The 24145-nt window shown below is 34.9% G+C and overlaps 1 protein-coding gene across 8 annotated transcripts in view; it reads left to right on the plus strand.

Annotated features, from left to right (window-relative positions):
* Positions 1-24145, plus strand: part of CHL1 (cell adhesion molecule L1 like) — a 205695-nt gene that overhangs the window by 146522 nt on the left and 35028 nt on the right. For all 8 annotated transcript variants that reach the window (XM_087923697.1, XM_087923699.1, XM_087923693.1 and 5 more), the window contains 5 exons: positions 380-497; positions 3292-3473; positions 16393-16524; positions 18445-18591; positions 20468-20579. In XM_087923697.1, the coding sequence (XP_087779823.1) occupies positions 380-497; positions 3292-3473; positions 16393-16524; positions 18445-18591; positions 20468-20579 (691 nt within the window). The remainder of the gene's footprint in view (positions 1-379; positions 498-3291; positions 3474-16392; positions 16525-18444; positions 18592-20467; positions 20580-24145) is intronic.

The raw sequence follows: 24145 nt of genomic DNA on the forward strand, positions 1-24145 counted from the left end.
GAGTCCATTTAAGATGTTGCCATTTTCTCTCATTTTCAAAGCTTGTACTTTGTAACTTGGGACCCACAAATTTTACAATTAATTCTAATTGTACTATTCCTACAATGTCAAGAATGTGTTACCACTCATACATGTTATCCACAAATTACAATTAATGTACCACATTCTATTGTATAGTTGTTTGCTTGCAAATTTTAGAAGTATATTCTAAAGCAGATGGAAAAAAATTGACGTAGCAGGAAAGAATATTCCATTATAATATGTAGAACATATGTGAATGAATTAGCACTGATATTTTTACTGACCATAACTGATAGAATAAAGAAGAGTGGAATCCATCTTATTTCAAGAGTTCTGAAATTACTTTTCTCCCTTTTAGCAAATTTAATCAAAGAAAGAAAACCCAAGCTACTTATTCCTGAATCTTCTGGTCCCAGTTCAGAAGTGACGTTTATGAAAGGAATGGATCTTTTTCTGGAATGCATTGCTGAAGGACTGTGAGTATTTGCATTTTAGAACTGATTTTGAAAAATAATAGCAAAGCAGAAAAAAAAACAATAATACAGATACTCCTCAGCTTATAACAAGTCTCTGACTGTTCAAAATTACAACAGCACTGAGGAAAGTGAGGTATTGCCATTGAAGCATCCCTATGATCAGGTGATCAAAATTCAGCTGGTTGGCAAGATTAACTTTTGCAATCTTCTGACAAGCAAAGTCTCACTGAACAGAAATTTTGATCTCAGTTGTGGTTGAGAGCTATCTGTAATTACAACAAAGAAGCAAAAGTAATTGATTTTTTTTTAAATAGATACTTAAAGTTACAGAAAGATATTATAAATATTTGGGCTTTGTCTGCCATATTATATTTTTATATACTTGGAACTAATAGTAACCTGACCCTTGGCATGCTGCCATCCCAGCAGATGGACACAAGAATAAGCTGACATGATTTTGCTCTGCTTATGCCACGCACAGTGTTGGCAATAGCAAGGCCAGCTGGAAATGCTAAGTTAGCAGCCTGACCTGAACATCTCTCTTTCTTGTTATGAGAGTTCACAGTAATTCTGCAAAACTCAAAGTTCTTTTTATATTTAATTGTCTGGAGAATTTGTGCTGTCTAGGAAGACAATTGATTATTGCCCTTGCAGCAAAATCTTTAACCCCATTTATGATTATAAAGCCATTGTGGGCTAGATGAAATAAGTTCAACTTCTCAATGGCATTCCAGACTATTTTTAATCTATAGTAGCAATTAGATACTGTTGTATATATATTTTACTTACTTTGGAGAAAAGGCAGTACAACTTCCAAAAAATACAAATCTCATAGGTTTTTGCAGGAAAATAGGCATATGATTATATGGCTGGTGATATACTTAGTGTGATAGCCAAAGTCAGTCAATTTGCTTAGAATAGCAAATATGTTACCATTATGCTACCAGCATGATTCAGAATTCAAAGACATATTCATAAAGGGATCTTTAAATATTGGTCAATTTTACTGAACTGAACTCAGTTACCACATATACAATAGTTTCTTCCATTGTTTTTTCTCTCTTAATATACACAAAGAATCCAAGTGTTTCAGCTATCTCCTCAGAGGAGAGCAATGACAACAGATTTTAATTATTTAGCTAGGCAAAATTAGTAATTCTATTCAAAATACAAAATGAAGACTACAGTAGAAATTAAATGAAGCCTCCAATTAACTGTAACTGCATATTTGGTATCTTAGGCTTTGCTGTTCCTGAGATCATGGAAAATAGGAACTACATTTTGCTGGGAGACCTGCTTTAGCTAAAGGGGAAGGGAGATGAGAGAAGATTTAAACATGAATGTAGAGCAATAAAAAGATTGCTAAAAGGCATATTGGGGGAAAAATGGCATCTCAGATAATTTGTGGAGCTTGATTCTTTAACTTAAGCAGAATATGCAAATAAAAGGAAAAGGAAAACCAAGCAGGAAAGAGTCAAGTACACTCTATATACTATTTGTGTTTTTTTTTTGTTTATCCATTTATAAAACATCTTCCTCACAGACCTGTCTTGTCTGTTCTCAAGAGAACATTTCCCTCAGTTTTATCTTAATCCATGAAGAAAAGAAAAGAGGTTTCACATTTTAGAATAATTCTCTGCTTGTCCTTTTCTTTGTGGCATCCATTTTGTCTTAAGTACAGTGGAAAATTTTGTTTGTTTATTTATTTATTTGTCAAGCAATTATATGATTGTTGAAAGCATCACCAGTAACTTTCTGCATTTCCAATACACTTCAATTCTGGTGGGCCTAAGATTATTCTTTAAAAAAAACTGTCATTGCTCAACTAAACCCAAGAGGGTGTAGCAGTTTGCTAAAAAAAAATGTTGCAGTTAGCTCTGTGGTCCTCAAATCTATAGTCTGACAGTGTAGAATTAAACAACAGACTATGTGGCCCTCAGCTCTATGGTTTGCAGTGCAGTAATGCTCACCTTTTCTGTTAACAAGCTAGCAGAATCCAAATCTTTGAATGACTAAATGCGGATGTTGTTGCAGACAAATTCAGTTCATTTCTGATACCTCATGCTCTTTATGATACAAGAGGTGAACTGTGTTTATTATAGAATTAGCAAAACCTTAGCATATTGCTAAGGTTACTCTCTATAACATGTGTAGATTCAATACCAACTTCTTCACAGATAACTCTGTTTTCATAAAATATATTTCTTGACTCCCAATATTCAGCTTTTTTGCCTTTTACTATCCTTTTCCAAAGTCAGATTAGAGAAAAAATCTTTTTAAAATCCAAATCCTTGTGTAAATACCATACACAGCAGAGAAAGAGATTCTCTGCAATGCAAATTTAAAATAATGATTAGTTGTTAACTAACAGATGGCAAATGTGGAATAAGAGAGATATGGGGAAACAAGCAGACTTTAGTTGTGCTTTCCTGGGTAATTCCTAATCAGTGTTTAAGCTTCATTTCATGTCCAGTTCTTTTACGCACAAGACAAGAAAAAATAAAATAAGGTAGAAATCAGAGCATTTGTAAAACAAGCAATTATTTTATTGGTCTCCAAAACCATTGCAGCTTTTAAGGAATATATTCAACAAATCAAAGCTTACTGTGATATATTAAACATCATAACATTTATTTCCTTAATGGAAAGATCTATATGGTCATTCATCTTAAGCAACATTAGTCTATATGAGCATTAGTTGGAATCTACGTAAGATAGAACTGTTGACTGGCAGATAAAGAACCATGGTACTTTATAATATAAATATTTTCTTTCTTTTTTTAATTCAATCTAGTCCAACACCCCATTTAACATGGAGGAGGATTAACAGAGGCAGTATTTTCAGAGGAGTTACTGAAAATTTTGGAAAAGTTTTGAAGATAGAACAAGTTACTAGAGATGATGAAGGAACTTATGAATGTGTAGCCTCAAATGATTTAGGAGAAACAAAGCATGAGTTCAAAGTTGGTGTTGAAGGTAGGTTCAATGATCCCATAAATGACTATATTAGAGATGTGTATGTGTGTGTGTATGTTGTGTTTGTGTGTATCTTTTCAGATAGATATATTATTTTTATTCATATCCAAATCCCACCTGGTGCTGGCTTTGTAACCTGGCAATCCAAACTCTAGGTAATTTTCTTATCTAATAAATAGTATTCTTGCTTTTCAAAATAATGTTAATAATAAAATAGAATATTTATTTAAAAGCCTGATGGCCTAATATGAAATTATTTTAACATGATTGTACATTATAAGTATTTAAGACCATTTTGAGTAGAATATATGCAGTATAAGATAATTAAATATTAGAAAACAAGTTCTAATTGTTCATTTCTAGTATTGAATGAATTTTTTTTCCTTACTCCTTATACAAATGCAATTCAATATAGGGTGTATATTCTGTATGGTTATTTCAGTTCATGTAATATTTAAGATTTTTTTATAGGAAACTATTCTGAAAGCTAACAAATTAAAATCTTCTGAAATGGTTCCCTACATTGGTCAGTATACATCAAATCAAATAGTAATTAAAGTCAAAGACCAGCATAATGATCAGTACATATTTGATTCTTGGCTAAAATCAATCATTTTTCCCCACACATATATCTTTTCTATGGAACAAATCATGCACAACTTATATCTTAAATTATGCTGTCTCAATTGAAACAAATCATGTTGACTATGAAAATTTTCTCCTCACATCAGTTGTTTTGCGCACAAATATTTGTTGGGGGAAAACATAGGTGCTCTCTTCATATGTTCTGATATGCAAAATAAATGATTATGTCTATTCTCCAAACATGACTTATTTTAAAGGACCATGGGAAATACAACTTTGTGAAGATACTTCAAAATAGTTATTAAATATATATAGCTTCCTCAACTGCAAGCAACAACTGGAAAAGGGATTATACAATTTGTTGTGGAAATGCAACATCATTACCAAGGAATTCCAAAGTCAATACAGCAACATGTGAATGAACATGCATTTGGGATATAATGAAATTGAAATAAATCATTCTAATGAAGAGCTTTTATGCTAAAATTATTATAGATTAATTACTGATGCATAAAAGCTTCACAAATATACTGCATATGTATTTTTTGTGCTTCTCTTTTCCTATGACAAATTGTACTATATTGAAATTTTCTTGCACAGCTTTTTAACCATTCACATTTTTCCTTTCCCCCTAAACAGAAGAAAAATGCTCATAATAATGTCAAGGATTGTGGTTTGTACTATAGTTGAAGACATGTAACTATTTCAATACATTCATTTCACTAGAGATTTTCACTAAATAGATTTTGGCACAGTATTGCCTTGCTTTATTGAATAGAATAATTCTGTGATCTATCATGCTTTATTTTTAAATTCCTCACCTTCTTAATTTAGGTGATTCTTTTCTTATAAATTCTTGAGAAATGGCCTAGTATTAGATTAAATATATATTGTAGGATTTTCTGATCTAATTCTAATTCTTTCTTTCTTCAATGACCAACACTGTTCCACACATTAAGAAAGCCTTGTCTTTCCCCAATGTTACATTCAGTGTAATGGACTAATGAGGTAATAAGTGTTTGATAAAGTTGAACATCTGTTAAATATGAATAGGATTCTATGCATGCATATTTTACATAATTCTATATGTGCAAAATGATAAACTGGACATATTTTCATTTATTTATTAAACATCTACAGGGTCCCTCTCATGTAAGTAACTCTGGGCTGTTATGCCTGAATAGACGGTTGTGAATAGACAGTTGTCAGTCACATTTAAAACAAATTATACAAGGTTCATTAAATGGAAATATTGCTACATAGCACTGAATAAGTCAATTGCCACGGTAGGTACATCATGCTAAGACACTTTGTCTAGGTTAGCACAATATGTCCTAACAAAGAAAAACACATGGTTCAGTTTAATGTGTGAATTCGGTTAGATTCAGCATGCTGAAAATACAGCTTTTGGAGATAGGGAGTAGGACAGATAAGGTAGCAGGCATAAGAATGATTAAGCACCTGCACTTTGTCATTATTTTTTCCAGCTTGTGAGGTTTATGGCTGGCCACTGAGGATTTTTTACACACATTTGCAGCCATTATGCAGCTGGCATTTTGTGCAAATTTTCCATAATAATTAGAGATACATCTTAGTTTTTCTTGACATAATCAACTGTTTGACCTAAGAAAAATGAACAAAACATTAAAATGAACATGTATGTTTCTTATTTGGTTGTGATATATAAGCCTTCTTTTCCTACCCTCTCACTAGTAGAGGGAACTTGTAGATTAAAGAAAGCTTTTGAAATTATTTCTTCTTATTTAAAAAAGGCCACTTTTGAAGCACATGCACAATAAAATTACTTATGCCTGTTTATTGGACTTCATGGAGTTTTGCTCATCCTGAAGTATGTGTGTGTGTATATATTGGTGTTGGCAGGCATGTATGTGCCCAAGAAAATTAAATATACTGTATAGGGTGTGAAAATGTCTCTATAATTCAAATTGCTACTAGATATAATTCTAGTTGACTTAAATATATATCTACAATAGTTGTCTATTTTAACAATCTGAAAGAAGTGTAAGAAAATGTACTGAAAACATAAAGCTTTCAAAGTAAATGCAAGACCTGCAAAATTTATCAAAAAACTAAAGAAATCAGTATAATTAAGCTGCATAGAATTCTAATTCAGTCAAAAAAACCATTTCTCTATTAAATAGGATACAGCAGATGTATGTACATCTGCATTTCCATAATGCAAGCATAGGGCAATGTCATGAGCAATAAAATCTTCTAAACCAGCTTAGTGTGACTGACAAGATTTCTAGTTATCCTCATAAGTTTTCTAAGCAACCTCTTCCACTCCCGCCCCCCCATGTTTGACTCCTTTCCATTTCTTACATTTGTGGATTGCAAAATGTCAACACCATTAATCAGAGGAGACATCTCCATCTATTTCTCTCATAATCTAAGAGCTTGTGCTTGTTGGGTGGAAGTATTTCACATTGTCAACTTTATAGGCTATAATTGACTCCATTGGATCTGAGTAAAATTATAACCAAGTTTAAATGTTTTTGCTGTTCTCCTCTAAGCATATAGCCCTAGGTAAAATATAAGTCAGTCTAGAAACAACTGGCTGTATAGATGTTCATTGTTCCTGCTTTCATTTGGTAGTAGGCTGAAGAAAATGTCTGTACTAGAAATTAGGAATTTGTAGAAATGTAAACAGGAAATTTCAATTGGAAATTTATCTAATTCATTTTATGTATCCCAGAAACAAAAAATGATTCTTTCAATACTTTCCTATTTTTTTTCCAATGCAAATTGATATGGATGTATTAAGCAACAGCATGAACTAAATAAACCTAAAATCAGGACAAAAATGAAAATAAACTTGAAATGTGACAGACTTGACAAATCCCTTCTCTGGAATTTGCTTCCCCTTGCACAGGAAGATTAGAAAATAATTTGAAGATAGAAAATGGTTGACTATGCTTTCAGATAAGGAGTGATGACAGGGATATTTACTTTCTATCACTTTTATTCTTATTTAAAAACTAGCACATACTCGGGCACCTGGGAAAAATGGTCTTACTGTTTTCAGGGAAAGAAAACCTGTATATTACAGGTTACATGTAAGACCATGCTTTTTCTATCAAAGGACATTTCAAAAAGGAAAGAATATTTAGATCAGAATCGGGTTAATTACAGGACTGATGAGTTACTATGAACATGTTCTATTGGTTTTTTTGCATTTAGTTCAGAGGTGCTATTCAGCAGGTTCTGACCAGTTCTGGAGAACCGGTAGTGGAAATTTTGAGTAGTTCGGAGAACCGGCAAATATCACCTCTGACTGGAGATTTTACACTATCCTTCCCCTGCCACACCTACCAAGCCATGCCCACAGAACAGGTAGTAAAAAAATTTGAATCGCACCACTGATTTAGTTGTATATTTCTACTAGCTTTGTATGGGTAGTCCTCAACTTACAACAGTTCATTCAGTGCCCATTCAAAGTTACAATGGTACTGAAAAAAGTGACTTGTGACCATTTTTCAGAGTTGTGATGCTTGCAGCATCCCCATGGTCACATGATTTATATTTGGATGCTTGAAGTGGTTCATATTTATGATGGTTGCAGTGATCTCCTTTTGCGACCTTCTGCCAAGCAAAATCAATGGGAAAACAAGATTCACATAATGATGGTGTTACTAATTTAACAACTGCAGGGATTCGCTTAACAAATTTGGCAAGAAAAGTCATAAAATGGGACAAAACTCACTTAACAAATTGCTCACTTGGGAATGTAAATTTTGGGCTCAATTGTGGTCGTAAGTCAAGAACTACCTGCACTTTTGATATGGTCAAATAGAATAGAATAGAATTCTTTATTAACCAAGTGTGATTGGACACACAAAGAATTTGTCTTGCTGCAAATGCTCTCAATGTACATAAAAGAAAAGATACATTTGTCGAGAATCATAACATACAACACTTAATGATAGTCATAGGGTACAATCAGTGATTAAATCATACTAGGAAACAGTCAATATAAATTGTAAGGATACAAGCGACAAAGTTATAGTCATACAGTCACAGGTAGGAGGGGATGACTGATAAGGAGTGGTGAGAAGATTAATGGTAATAGTAATTAATAAATGACTAATCAATAAAGTTTCTATTGTCTTTTACCATTTTCAGTTTCCCCACAACTTTTGCTAATGCTATTTAAGTTATAGTCTTTGAAGATAATTGTGGATTTTTTATCTGAGGGTACAAGGATTATTTTTTATACTTAATTCCTCTGGAAGCAAAGTAATATTACTTTAGAAAGTGAAAATGCCTGGAAGGCTATAATAAGGAAGGGAGGGAAGGTAAAGGGGGAATGGGGAAAGGATCTTTCTCACTTGTACTACTAATTAAATTTCCAAAGGATTACTTAACTTACCATTACGTGTGTCCTAGGTGGAGGAAAGCAGTCTAGGTAAAAGAATTTAAAAGGAAAAATGCCTTCTGGGAAAATTAATTTTTTCTCTTTCTATCTAATATTGTGAATCTGTAGCTGATCACTCTTTGTCTGTGTATGCGGTGTGTGCATGTGTGTCTGTACATCCATGTTTCAATAGATCCTACAGTTCTAAATTAGAATAACCTACATATTAGGGAACAGAACGTAGAAAGTAATTTTTGACATTCATTAGAATTTTTCATTCTGAATTATTGCAACGTAATTGTGCATCTTCAAAGAATCAGACTGAGAAGCATAGACAGATGGCTGCACTATATTGCTACCTAACAGTCCTTGAGCTAGCAAGAAAGTATGCCAACATAACATTTTCTGCCCTGAATAAAATTTTGAGCCCTATTCTGCTGGAAGAAAAAAAAAATCAGGCTGCTGACACAAGCTGTCCTTGCTATTTTAACATGAGGAAAGTTGAAGAAAGCAACTTCTTCCGATTTAATTTGTCTTTGCATTAATCAACACTTCCCAACAGGAAAGCAGCCACTGACTGCACCCTCTAATAGAGGTGGGATGGACAAGGTTATTTAGATGTTCGGAATGGTGTGTTTTTCCACCTTCAAATTGTCAGGCTATCAGCCAGTGGTAGTATTCAGCCAGTTCACACCAGTTCAGGCAAACCAGTTGTTAAATTAACCCACCCACCCAACCCCACTATCAAAATGGATCCTGGGCACTGTGCTGCACTGCAATAGAGAAGCGGGCAAGGGAGCAGCCATGTGAGGAAAGGAAAAGGCCACTTTCCTTTTCTTCTCCCTGCTCTTCCGCCGTCCCTCGTGCTGATTTGTCAAAGGTCAGGTTGGCCATTATGGGAGGCTCGCCCCACATGTGCGGTGGAGCTGGAAGATGGGAATGGGCCATGCCTCCCACAACAGTCAACTTGACCCTGGGAGAACTGGTTGATAAATTATTTGAATCCCACCACTGCTAACAGCTTATTATGACCTATCAGTTGAGTTAGTTCTGATCATGTGCCTAATGCTTTTCTGAATCTCATTGCCAAACTAGACACTAAGAGTTTGAAGGCATAGAAGTGGTGTATAGAATATAATAGGTGGAACAATGGTTAATGAGCTAGCTCAGGCCAAGATTAGTGCTGCAAAGGAATGAAAATTCCAGCAGCAAATCCAATAATCTGCAAACACCCCAAGATCTAAAATAGAACAATCAAAGTGCAATCATAAAATTGCTTATTGGAAGAAGCAGAGAGAAAAATGATAATCTAGGATTTATCTTGATGCCCAGGAGATGCTGACTCAGATGCCATCTATCTTGTACTGTTGTTTTCCTAAATGTTGAACCTTAAATTTCCCACCATTGTATCACATATTTGAGTATAGGACCCAATTTTCATGTCTATCAAGCTTCTAACCTGAAATTCTTTTCTGAAGTGTTAGCAATCCTCCCAAGTTTTGCATCATGTGCAAATTGGAACAGCACTACTTGTATCTGCTCATCTTCATCATTTATAGAAATGTTGAAAAGCAGTGGACCAGGACAGAGCGCTAAGGGAAACTTCTGCCTGCCTCCCTCTATCTAGACCTGGGGTATCAAACTCACATCGTCATGGTGGCGTCACATGATGTATCATGATTTTCCCCCTTTTGCAAAACCGGATGTGGGTGTGGCCAGTATGTGACACAACTAGCCCATAGGCTGCAAGTTTGACAGCCCTGATCTAGACATAGATCTATTAAGTACCAAGTTGAACCAGAACCTGGTAAAGTTGCTCAACCAATCAAGAATCAGGTCCAACCATCCCACATTATTCAATTTTATGAACAAAGGGGCTTTGATCAATAGAATACATCCATAGAAATTCAAATGCACTATATTCACAAAATTTCCTTGGTCTATTAATGTAATCTTGTTGTTGAAAAAAAAAAAAAATGCAAGTTTGTCCAGCATGACTATTTTTAAGAATCCCATGCTGGTTTTTAACTTTGTTCCTTTCTAAGTGCTTACAAATCCACTGTTAAATTATCCTTTTCAGGGTTTCTCAAGTGCTGATATCAAACTGGTTGATCTGTAGTTTCTTGGGTTCTACCCCTAGTCTGGTTTTTAACAAATGGAATAATGTTAACCGTTCTTCAATATTTTGATATATTCCTTGCCCTTCAGAAATTCTCAAGTTGACTAAAGATTATAGTCAGTGATTCTGAGATCATTTCCACTTGTTCCTTTAGCACTTTGATCACATAATCAAAAGCAGCTAGTCAGTATCTCTCCTTACCTACTTTGGCTTGCATTTCTCTTCAGCTCCCCATGGTGTGATTTCTGACAGGTTCTGATATTTTTTTCTCATTTTGTAATCACATTATCATTAGTGTGACAGCTAAGAGATTAAGATGTCATTCAATTTGTTCTGTGCTGTAGAGTTTTTTCAAAGTTCTTTGTTGCTAATTTTACTCCCAGAAAAAAAAGCTCACATTTTTAAATATAAGCAATCAAATTAAAAATGCATTTTAGCTTTCTACTGCTTTACAATATTAAATCAGGCAGTTAATAACGTGAATGGAATATGTAAGAAAAATGAGATGAGTAACAGGTGGGCATACGTATCCAGCAATTTCCAAGAAAAATTATTTGCTGTGCTTTTCTCTTCTGACTTTATCTGAGCATATAATTTATCAGGATAAAACTGAGAAGGATAAGCTTGCATTAGTTTGACCACTATCACTGCCTTCTTTGGGAAAATCCCTTCAAATTAGATTTATCTTTGATCTGAGTCTATTCTGACTTTCAGAAAACTGTGCTATTTTTTGTAAAGTTCAAACAACCATAGCATCGGCAGAAGAGAATTCAGGGTTGAACTGTGGAGTCTTTGATGTTCCCTGAGCTTGGAATTTTCTTGCAGACACTATTCTTGCAGACACTATCAGTTAGATCAGTGGCCCCCAACCTTTTTTGTACCATGGCCCGGTACCGGCATCACAAAATGATCCACGGACCGGTACCGGCATCAGCACGCATGACCAAGGCAAGGCGAGCCAAGCAACCGGCCAGCCAGCCGTCCCCCGCTTCTCCCCGCCACCTTCAGCTCCTCCTTTGTACCTTTTTTGGGCTTTTGGGGCTCTTTCTTAATCTCCTCCTGAGTAACGCGAGACTCCACCGCCATCGGGACGGCTCTTCGTTCGAAGCCGCCGCCCCCCTTTGACAAAACTAAGGCACAAGGATTCCTTCAGCACCCAAATGCTGCTTTCCAACAACCGATGACCAACAAGCTCACCCAGAAGCACTTTCTCAAGTGCCGTCGAAACAAGATGGCGGTGCCCAAGCAAAATAGGCAGCCCGGTACAAAATGATCCACAGACCGGTACCAGTCTGGGGCCCGGTGGTTGGGGACCACTGAGTTAGATAAAATCCTCAGTGCTAGAAGATAGTGGGGTTTGCTCTCTCTTTATCTCCGTGAATGCCACTCACATAAAAACAGAGAACAAATCTCATACCCTTCTAGCACAGATGAATAATTGGGTAATGAAACTTCTGGGAAAAAACAACCAACTTAGACTCTACAATGGTAGCCCTTTCCTAATTTTGATCATTTGTGGACGGGGTAAAAATTACACTGTGAGCAGAAATGTTCTAAAGAAGATATATCTCCAAAGTAATAGCTCTTTTCAGCTCCCTCTTTATCACTACTTAGTACCCATATTTCTATACACTGGAATTATTTAAACTTCTGTTCAGTTATATTGCAATTCACAAGGTTACTTTGTGTATTTATAAATACAGAATTACTATCTAGTTCACCTGAAGGAGACTTGATTCATTCCACCATCTAGTCATAGAGTGACACCCTATACATCCCTCCTCTTTTTTTAGTGTGCACTTAACATGTCTGAATTCTTCACCCTGAAAATGTAATGCATGAAACAGCCACACATATATACAATAGCAATTTCCCAGGCAGTTATTTCCAAAATCAATTTGAATTATAAATTCAGCCTCTCTCACTATCATGTGGAAAATTTCTGAAATAATCCAAGGAGAGGTCGCCATGAAAGTTACACTGGGTTGCTGTTGTTCTAAAGTATCTCTTCTATTAAAATAGACAACCTTGTACCCTGTATCTTTCCTGGACTTTGTGAAATTATACAAGACAAATTTATTGTGACTTTGCTTAGTTAATATACCAACAAGATCAGACATTTAGAACAAGGAATATTTTGAATTGCTTCTTGAGCTCCATTTTATTTAGCTATTTTTAATGGGTATAAAGAAATGACCACTACAAAGCACAAATAAATATGCTGTGAGCTTCCTGGGATAATTAATAATTAACCCAATATAAAAAAAAGAATTCTCTGTCATACTATTTATAGTATGACATACTATCACACCATGCTATCTACATACTATCTAGGAATTCTGAAAGTAGAGGTGCAGGATGCTAACCAGTGGTGGGATTCAGCCAGTTTGCACCAGTTCGGGAGAACCAGTTAACTTTCTGAGCAATTTGGTGAACTGGTTGTTGGAAGAAACCATTAGGGCAGAGAACCAGTTGTTGAATTATTTGAATCCCACCACTGATGCCAACTCACAAGATCCTAATTCTATACCTGCCAGAAGCCTTAAAACAGGAGATTTAAAATAGAGATTTTGATTTAAAATAGAGTTCCAGCAAATATTTATTTAACAAATCATTTATGGAAGAGAACTCAAACTCACCTTAGGTTACTTATTTTATTGTATTGGCAATGCTTTTGTAGTGTCATTCACCCTAACAATTATACTCTTATTATATTTACTCTTCTACTAAAGAAACTTGCTGGGTTTGCATGTTCTTTGTAGATAACGTCTTCTATTCTGCTGCTTTCTGAAAATATCTCTAATTCTCTGAAAATTTCACTAAAAGTTTGCCATCCAAAGAGACAGCGGAATTGAACAGCCTATACATTTAATAAACAAATAGCTATAATGGATTATTCTTTTGGTTTGTGGCCCAGTCATCTTTGATATTTAGACTGGATTTGGTATTGTTATCCATCTACTTGAGTGTTTCCTAAGAACCTGGGATAGGCAGATGCTGTTGTCTGCTGGTGTTAAAGATACTATAACAGAAAGTAAACTGTTCCAAGTAAAGCCGCCTTAGTGCCAGCAGTACACAAGGAAATCAAAATAGAAATATAGTCAGCATTTAATCAGGTGTCAAAATGATTAGGCAGATCAAACTATCTGGAGCAACAAGACACAATGTTGCAATCATATACTACAATTTGCCAAGTAAGCTGTGTTTCTGTTTTCACTCTAGGTGGCAAAATTCCAGCCAAGATATCTCAGTGTATGATTGGCTCACATCTGGCACCAATCGTTCTCAAGACTGTTGGCTTTATTATCTTGCAGCTCTGCCTTTTTGGCTAACTGGGCTTCCACACAATAGCATCATTGTTCCTGTAAGGCTTATAATTTGAGTTCAGATTCCATTGACAGAGGGGAAAAAAGTTTTACTATATATCAGAGCTTGATGGCAGGTGGGATGTGTTCTCAGCGGGCTTTCAATTGTGATTCAGGTTCACCTATGGAGCCCTACCTGGATTACAGCAGGCTATTTGTAGGATCACCATCTCCAATTGTCTATGCTCACCCCACCAATTCCAGCAGGGAGGATATACTCCATTAAATCTTGCATTAAACAAATGACATTTTGTGGCATCCCGAAGTTGTGCCTGCGTTGTGGCAGTACTTTCCCTATGGAATAGTATCCTCTTAAAGATCTTGATGGCCCAAAATCTTTAATGCTAGCCATAAATGATTTAGGTGTTCCTCCAGGCATCTGAGCAAGGTCGCTAGGCAAACTCTGAAGTTGTTCTGTTCTTTTTTGGGTGTGTCAGGTTGTTTTTGTGCCCTACGGTTGTAGTTAAATTGTTGCATTTAATTCTTGTATACTGTCCAGAGTTAATGTTCTGTAATGATCAGTAATCTTTCTTGTGTTTTGTTTATACCCCATCTTTATTCTATTTATAAAAAATTCAAGGCAGTGAATATACCTAATACTCTTTCCTCTTCCTATTTTCCCAACAAAAATACTGGGAAGTGGGGTGGATTGAGAGAGAAAGAATGATTGATCCAAAGTCACTCAGCTGGCTTTCATGACTGAAGCAGAACTAGAACTCACAGTTTCTAATCTGATGCATCAACCATTGATAAATCACAGACTAATAGAAAGAATAGATTTCATGTTGCAGAAAATCCTACTTTAACTAAGCAGAAATTGGCAATAGTAGCTATTACAGTAACTGAGAGGTTGAAAACTTCTCAAAGGACTATGGGGAACTCATTTCCTCTTTTCCTTTTCCAGTATATATAGAAATCTTGAAAAAAATCATCAATAAATTGTAGACATGGTGTAATTAGTGAAGTTCTGAAGAGGGGTTCGTGGTGGAGGGGGAAAATGAATAGCCTAGTTAAACAAAACAGAAGGATTGGTGAACTTGGTCTTGCTGACCTGTTTTTTCCTCAATTGCATGAGTGCCATCTGCTGGTTAATGGAAATATAGTCACATACTGTATGATGCTTCCTTTGTTTTTCCTTGCTTCTCTTTTACTCTGACAGATTCAGCTATGTTGAACATTTCTTCTGCAGTTTTTGAAATATTCTCATTCAGTGTGATAACACAATTCCTTTTTTAAAAAAAATCCCTAGAAATAACATTCGCATAATAATAAACTCTTCCATTTCCTTTGTTATACTGTAGTTGATGAAGTGCAACTATTTTTTTGTCATTCGTGGTACATTCAGTTCACCTTCCTTGAAACTTTTTCTGATCAGCCCTCATAAGAAAGACATGCCAGACAGGTTGCAAAATGAGGAAATGAGGATGAAGTTGGGGAAATTGGGAGATATAACATCTCTTTCACCGGGGGAGGGGCGAAGGGGAAGACCAAACTATTAGGAAAGCAGAATAGATTTTAGTACAATGTTGCCAGAGTAGAGTAGGGTAGGGTAGAGTAGAATAATTTTATTAAGGTTTGCAACCTGCTATACTTTTATTTATTTATTTATTTATTTATTTATTTATTTATTTACTTGCTTGCTTACTTGCTTACTTGCTTACTTGCTTACTTTTCTTGCTTTAGTTCTTTCTCAGTGAAATATTTATAGTTAAGATTTCTACCCTCTTTTACATCATCTCCTTCGTTTTAACTTTAGATATGCATAGAGCTCAGTTTCTGATTTTGTAAAAAAAAAATTCTTTACAACTCTTTTTTCACATTATGTTTTCTTCGTTTTATCTAGTTACTAAACATAGCATTTGTAATTATATCTTCTACACATCTAGAATTTTAAAAATATCATGAAACTGGATACATAAAAGCAAACAGCATGTCAAGCAAACACAATGTGAGACAGATTTTTTTTAATTAAAATGAAAAAAAAAGTATACAACTTTCTATAGCACTGAAACTCTGATGGTATCAGATATTCTTTACTACTTGCCTAAAGTAGAAAGAAACCATCTCATTTCCCTTTAGTTTAGAATTCTTCAATTGCAATTTTGCTATAAAATACAGGAACAAATAATTTGGTTTCAAATTAACTAGAGCTTTATAGGTCAAAACGAACATTTTGAACAGTATGCAAACAAAACCTGAAAGCAAAAAGTAAAAAAGTAAAATAATCTAAAAAGTACAGTTATGCAAAAGTCTAGCCTCTGCATTTTGCATTCTTCATTGTTTCCAGTAGTCTTATTTATAGTGTATAAATAGGAGTTAATTAAAGCATGATTCATATGAATAGATTATCTTTATTCAAGGAAAAATGCAGTTAGCAATATTGCCATATCAATATTGTTGCATCAGGGTTATGGGTGTGCATGTTTATGGTAGTTTTCCCAACAGTGACTAAAATGGTATTGACTTTTTCAACAGAGCCACCCACTTGGATAAGCAAACCAAAAAGTGGAGTTTTCAGTGTTGGTGGAAGTTTTGTACTGTTTTGTGAAGCTATTGGCTTTCCTGAGCCAACTATAAAATGGAAAAAGAATGGCATTCCTCTTGAAGGTAAGCATAATAGTAGACAGCTATATAAATTCCGCCTTTTCCAATGTGATGCTTCCAGATACGTAAGATTTCAGTTTCCATTATCGCTAGTTATTGGTCCTATGTTTCTTAAAATCCAACACCACCAAATGAGAGAATGCTAGTATGAAAGAAACCCAGCGAGATTGCTTAAATGTAAGCAATCTCAATTGCTTAAAGTTTATCTAATAGTCAATCAGTCACAATATCTCTATTACTAGATATTGTGATTGATTGACTATTAGATAAAGTTGTCTGGATTCCTTTCGATCTTATAGATAATAAGCTATGTCACTCCAACCATAATGCACATAATACCAACTGATCTGCAATTTAGAATCCAATTCCATCTAATCATTAACCACAGCTAAGACCCATAATTTTTGGCATGGTGGGCTTGTTTAGATGGATGCTGTTGCATAATAGCCATTGAGGAGATGTCCATTCAAAAAATAGCTTGCACAACCATTTCAAAATATTTGTTCTTAAATATTCATATCTCCCTGGAAAAACAACAATAAGACAAGGGGTAAAAATAAATGTCCCAGAGAACTAGAAAAGATATCAGGGACCAATTTCACCAGTCCTATAGTAGCCATTTTTTCTGAGTATCCATGTTCTCAAAATATGATATGTATCAATTAACCCTTTTCCAAATTCATACATTTGTACTTCCCTATAAACAAAGTAAAGAACAATAATACAAAGAAAACACTACTAAAGAAGGTTACCATATAAAGTGGTGAAGTCGCCACCATCAGTGGTCTTCCAAACGAGACTGAATGGTCCTTGTTCAGAGACACTCTACTACATCCTGCCATAAACAAGGGATGGAGTTGATAATTTCAAAGTAACTTCCAGCTCTTTAGTTGCATAATTCTAAGAATCTTGGTTAAGAAGATTATTGTATTTAGTATAGGAATTAATCAGATGCCTAACTAGCCCAAGGTGAAAAGTGAAATACAAGTAGTCCTCAATTTACAACCATAATTGGGAATTTAATTTCTGTTCTAACAAGATCGTTGTCAAATGAGTTGTGCACAATTTTATAAACTTTTTTTTGCCATGGCTGTTAAATTACTACAATTATTAAATCTCTATAGTTATTAAATGAATCATGCAATTGTTAAGATAATTAGGCTTTCCTCATTGAAATTTTGGTGGGAATGTTTATACTTTCAAGTGGAATTTATAATTCTACTTGATGTTACTCATTGATGGTCTTCTATTTAAGTATTAGTCAGACATGGTCATATTTAGCTTCCAAGTTCAAATAGGTTGAGATAACTGAAATGTTGAACTAGAAGACCTCCAAGGTCCCTTCCAACTCTGTTATTCTATTCTATTCTATTCTATTCTATCCTATCCTATCCTATCCTATCCTATCCTATCCTATCCTATCCTATCCTATTCTATTCTATTCTATTCTATTCTATTCTATTCTAACTAGATTTGAAATGGAAGGTTAATACAGAATAACTTACCACTAGAGCAAAACAAAGCTAAGTTTAGACAGTTTGCCATTATACTATATTACTAGGAAAATAGATATTTGCTGTTCATTTTAAGCTTTAAAGAGTAACCATGTGTCACCAGCATGGCATTTATAGGTACAGCTAACTCATAAACATGCCTAAAACAAACAATTTATGAGTAATTGCATCTAGAAATGTTAAGCTTAAAGCAAAATAAGTCTTGTTCATGATGTCGTTGTTTAACACTAATTGTTATTTGCATAGTTAAATTTGTTTTTAATGCAGCACATAATATAAAGATTAATGATTAATTAGTCTCTACCCATTCTCACCTTTTCTATACGACTAATATTTGTCAGAGGAAAAGTTAGTGCTAGGGAAGAATGGAAAGTCTCCTTTAAATAACATTTTCTTATCCTATTGGCAGATAACGAAATAAAATCCAGCAGAGCTGTTTTTTCGACAAGGGAGATCAGCATCACTGACTTGGAGTTGAGTGACACTGCAGTGTACCAGTGTGAGGCTACCAACAAGCATGGCACTATCCTGGCCACAGCAAATATTGATGTTCTCAGTAAGTTACTCTTACGGGGAATAGCAGGTTCATTTTTGCCTATACCTGCCATGCACAAGGATCAGAAAAGATTTTGGTTTGAAGAGATCCACTTCCTCTCACAGGGAAAAGTGCTGAGCTACATGGATCTAATTGCATCTATCTTTGTATGCAAGATATGATATTAATTATCATCAATTAACAAGGAGGCTAAAACATATGAAGAATGGTTACAGGAATTGGGCATGGCTAGTCTAGTGAAGAAAAGGACCAGGGAGACATGATAGCAGTCTTCCAATATTTGAGGGCTGCCACGGAGAGAAAGGGGTCAACCTGTTGTCCAAAGCACATGAAACAAGGAATATGGATGGAAACTGATCAAGGAGTGATTCAACCTAGAAATAAGAAGAAATTTTCTGACTGAGAGCAATTAACCAAGGGGCTTCTTACAGTTATGATTCCTGGCCATCTTAAACATTTGAGACAGATGTGTAAATCAATAAAGAAGAATGTTTGAAGGGTCCTTGATGCTCCCTGAGCTTGCTTGTTTTTTTGCAGATATTTCATTACCCAAACTAAGTAACACCATCAGTGGCACTAGCACTAGCACAAGCTCAGAGAGATTCAATCTGGAAATAAGGAGAAATTTTCTGACAATGAGAGCAATCAACCAATGGAACAGCTTGCCTTCCGAAGTTGTGGGAGCTTCATTACTGTAAACTTTCAAGAAGAGACTGCCATCTTTCAGAAATGGTGTAGGGTCTCTTGCTTGGGCAGGGGGTTGGACTAGGTGACCTACAAGGTTCCTTCCAACTCTGTTAATCTGTTAAGAACAAGGTAACTAAGTATCTGAAAGACAGAGTTAGGGTACATTATGTTTAGGATGGTAGTTAGAATTGATCCATTTTTTTTAGATTAGAATGATCCATTAAAATTATCATAGTGAGTCACTAAAACTTTTTAATGTCTATATTTCTGCTCAGAATATCATTGATACAAATAATGCTAATCTAGTAGGAAAAGCACTATTCATACAGCTGAGAGGTATAAAGGTAGATGGAAATATAAGATATCCTTCAGTGTAAAGTTTTAAAAGTTAATTATTGCTGAACCAATTTTTTCAATCAAAAATTTTCCACATTTTAAAATCCCATCGATCCACTAAAAGATGTTTTATAATTTTACAATAAGAACCTTAGCTGCTAAGAATATTATTGTATGTGTTTAGAAAAAATGGAAAATAGGTCAATAAAACAAAACAAAAAAAAGCATCTTTGAGCCAAATGGGTATTGCCACCAAAGATGACATATCTGTAAAGTTGCTTGTTATACTTCCCAACAAACCCTGGAAGGGTTACAATTAATACAGTGTAATTTTGATGAAGTGTGAATCCATCTCTGAATTCATGGTTTGTATTCTAATCAATAGCATAAATCAAAGCTAAATATTGTTGCAAAGTGCAGTGCCTTCGAAACGTCTGTTTCATGGTCAGAGCTTCCTCTTATGATTATGTCTCTGAAATTTGTAAATGAATTACTAAATATAGATGGAAATTGGGAAAGTAAAAAAAGTGTTTTAAATCCTCAGAAAAGCTTTAGCATATCTTAAACTGTCAAAAACTCTTATAGCATCTAGACTTTTCAGAGTCTGAAAGATCAGGGGTGTTCACCTCTAACTCTTTTCTACTAAAATTTCATTTGCATTGTTTACAATTGTGAAAAAGTATTTTTTTTTAAAAAAGGAAAAAAAATAAGTATAGCTCAAAATTACAAAATTTGCCCTAGGATGAAGGCTACAAAATTTGCCCTAGGATGGAGGCTACTTCTTTTTTTTTTTAATCATTGTTGGCAGTCGTACCTTGACTCTTTCTTTCCTAATTTACATTTGCTTTTTCAGATATTCCCCCAGAAATATTAACTCCAGATGGGGAAGAATATGTGGCAGTAATGGGTTATTCAAGTCACTTGTACTGTCAGTTTTTTGCAATACCCACACCAGATATTTCTTGGTAAGCTTTATTTTACTTCCTTAGTAAGCTCTTTTGTCATAAATTATTGTTGATGTCTTTTAATCCATTTATATTTGATTGCTAGGAAAAAAATGCATTTTTACATCACAAAAGTGCACTTATAAAAAAAGCTGTACCTAACAATTACTGATTACAGAGCACCAATAAGTTACCTTTGTTTTAAATATTCCAAGCGTTAATGTGACAGTGTTAATGAAGCTGTATATTGTTAGTCATAAAATGATAAGCTCTCAATTTGCTCAGAGGGTTTCCTTTGTAATAAATTAGATGAATCCCACTGTAATTTTGAAAAGATACCATTGTATTTCCTCAGATGGCAAAAAAAATTGTCTCGGACTTAGCTTTATTTGTTTGACAATATATCTGAAGTTAAACTAGACGCCCTCCGTATATTGTCTCATTATTCTTTTATCAATTTCTCTGATAAAATAATTATAAGCATTCTTTTGTTTATAAAATAATTTTATAAACTTTTATAATTTTATAAATTTTATATTTGTTTATAAATTTTATAAATTTTGTTGATAAAATAATTCTAAACACTGTTTTGCATCTTTTTTTTTGGCCTTATAACACTAGCCAGCATTTATCCTGCACATTGCATAGACAGAACATTCCAGAAACTGTAAGCAAACAATTGTCAGTTACCAAATCTTTACAATCTGCAAGATTTGTCCTTATTTTTCCATTACACACACAGAGAGAAGAAAAACTTTACATGACCAAGTCTGTATTATCAATTGCAATTGATTTTATAGGAGCCATGGTTGCACAGTAGTTAAGAATGCAGTATTACAGGCAACTCTGTCCACTGTCAGGAGTTTGATCCTGATCTGCTTAAGGTTGATTCAGCCTGCCAAAATCAGAAAAATGAGGACCCAGATTGTTGGGAGCAATATTCTGACTCTGTAAACCATTCAGAGAGTGCTGTAAAGTATTGTGGAACAGCATATAAGTTTACTGTTATTGCTATTATCCATATTTCCTGAATTATGGATCAGAGAGTCATGTTCCTGTTGATTTCATTGGATACAGATTAGAACCATCTACTAAGCTGTTTCTTTAACAGTACAGAATAAAAGTGGAATCAACTGTTTCCATCTTTTCCACCTCTATGTACATAACAGGGTTAAAGCTGTAATATTCAAAGGTCACTCTCTTTAGGGTGTCCATGCTAATTATCCTTAATATTGTTTCTTGCAGCTTTGGAAAGTTATGCACCTTTTGAAGAATACCTATAGAGATATCTATATTTTATAGAGAAATAAATGCATCTCTATCTTCATTTAAATATATCTATATCTGTACTATCTTTTTATAATATGCAGTCTAACTCTAGAATAACTTTATTGTCACTCTAAATCAGTGGTTCCCAACCTTTTTTTCGCCCTACACCCCTAAAGAAATTTCACTCGAACCTCGCACCCTTGAAATTTAGACTTTAGGAACTACTGAACGCGTTAAATATATGGTAGGGTTGAATCTTTTCAGCTATGTATGTGACAGCCATTAAATAATGATACTTAACTCTAAAATGAAAACAAAGTTAATCCATCGCATAATAAATAAATAAATAAATAAAAATAAATAAAAATTACCTGGACTTTTCTCACACCCCCTGGAATATTGTCTTGTACCCCCAGGGGTACCCCAGGTTGGGAACCCCTGCTCTAAATGTACACTAATTGGCATATATTAAAATGAAATTTTGTTGCATATAGCTCTCAAAGAGTCACCACCTCCAATATACACTACAGAAACATGACAAACAAACAAATAAATACATAAGCATATACAGTACCTACACACCCACATATATTATATGACACAGAGAAACAACACAGTCCAGTTCAGATGTATACATGTACATGGAAATAAAAACAAATATTGCAAATTTACCAGATGGATGGCATAGGAACAAAGCTTTTACATAGGTTTTTCATGTCCATTTCCTGTTTTTATTTTTCAGACTTTTAAAAAAAAATTCTTAGATTTTTCTTTTTATATTTTTTAACATTTTATGTAATTTTAGTTTTGCAGTTTTATGATTTTTTTTTTAAATGTTGGTACCTCACCCTTCTTATGAAGTGCACCAATTACACCCACTCTTGTACCAGGAGGTCTGACTCCTGATCGCTCATGCCCTGGTCTTTTCTTGGTTCAATTACTGCAACATGTTCTACAGGGGGCTGCCCTTGAAAACTATTTGGAAATTACAACTGGTCCAGAAGGCAGTGGCATGCAGAGCATCCCACACTTTGCCCATATTAACCACTACATTGACTTCCACTTTCTTTCCAGGTGCAATTCAAATTGCTGGTAAAGGAATTTTACATCTTTAAAGCCTTAAGTAGTAGTGAGATGAGCCTCAAAGGTGCTTTTTCAAAAGGCAGATGGACTTTCTTTGTTTTTCCTTAAAGACAGTTCACTTCTCATCCAAGGAGCTTCTTCAGAGAACTGAAGAAACTTCTTGGATGAGAAGTTAAACATCTTCAAGAAAAACAACAAGAGTCCAGTTGCCTTTTGAAAAGGCACCTTTGGGACAATCATAATCTTCATTTAACAACTCCCATAATCCCTTGTGGGGTGCAGTCTGGGCAACTGAATGGAGCTAGCAGAGTGTTTTGGTGGTTGGATGCCCTTCATGATGCTAATGCAGAGTTATATTCAGCAGATATATTCTCATCATGCCCAGAGAGAGAAATATCTGCCTCTACCTAGGTTTGAACTCACAACCTCCTGATTGTGAGGTAAGAGCTCCACCTCTAGGCCACTGCACCACTCTACTTTTGGGATAATCATGACCTGAATAATTGAGAATCTCCATAGACACTAAGCTGAGAATTTGCAGAATTAGTTTAGTTTACTTTACTTTACTTTATTGTCATTGCACCTCATACAACTAAATTAAATGCATCTTCAGTGTACACTATAACTATAAAAATAAAACACAAACACACAGCCTTCACATTCTACACAGTTGAATTGAATCACTATCCTTGAGGGCAGTGGTCTCCAACTGGTAGGCCGTGGCCTACTGGTAGTCTGCAAGAAAAATTTTGGTGGTCCGTAGAGAAATGTCACCCCCAGCCCAAAGCAATTAATCCAGGCTGTGTAGGAACACAAGGTTGCGCTGCTCACATGGCCTGCGGGAACCCTCCCCGACCACTCCTTACCTGGCAAACTTGCCTGCTAAGTTGTTATTTTTTTTTTCCTTTTTCTGACCACCAGCTGTTCTGCTGTACAGGGAGATTTAGATTAGCTAGAAAGCAAGAAATTGTTGGATTTCTTGCTTTCTAGCTATTCTTTAGATCTTCAGCTCTGCTTTTAAGCAGAGCCAAATTTTGCCCAGGACTGAAGCTTCTATTATTCAGTACAGGTAGTCAATGGCAGAATCATTGATCTCTAAGTGAATCTGTGATTCTGTGAGCAACTCAATCTGCCTGCCTGCTTTGCCTGATTTTGGGTAATAGTTGATTTTTTTAAATAAAAAAATTCAATATTTACATACATGGTGTGTTGTGAGTTAATTTTGTGAGTTTGCT

The sequence above is a fragment of the Pseudonaja textilis genome, chromosome 2, assembly GCF_049901715.1.
Source record: "Pseudonaja textilis isolate UNSWEBS1 chromosome 2, rPseTex1.2, whole genome shotgun sequence".
Taxonomy (NCBI): domain Eukaryota; kingdom Metazoa; phylum Chordata; class Lepidosauria; order Squamata; family Elapidae; genus Pseudonaja; species Pseudonaja textilis.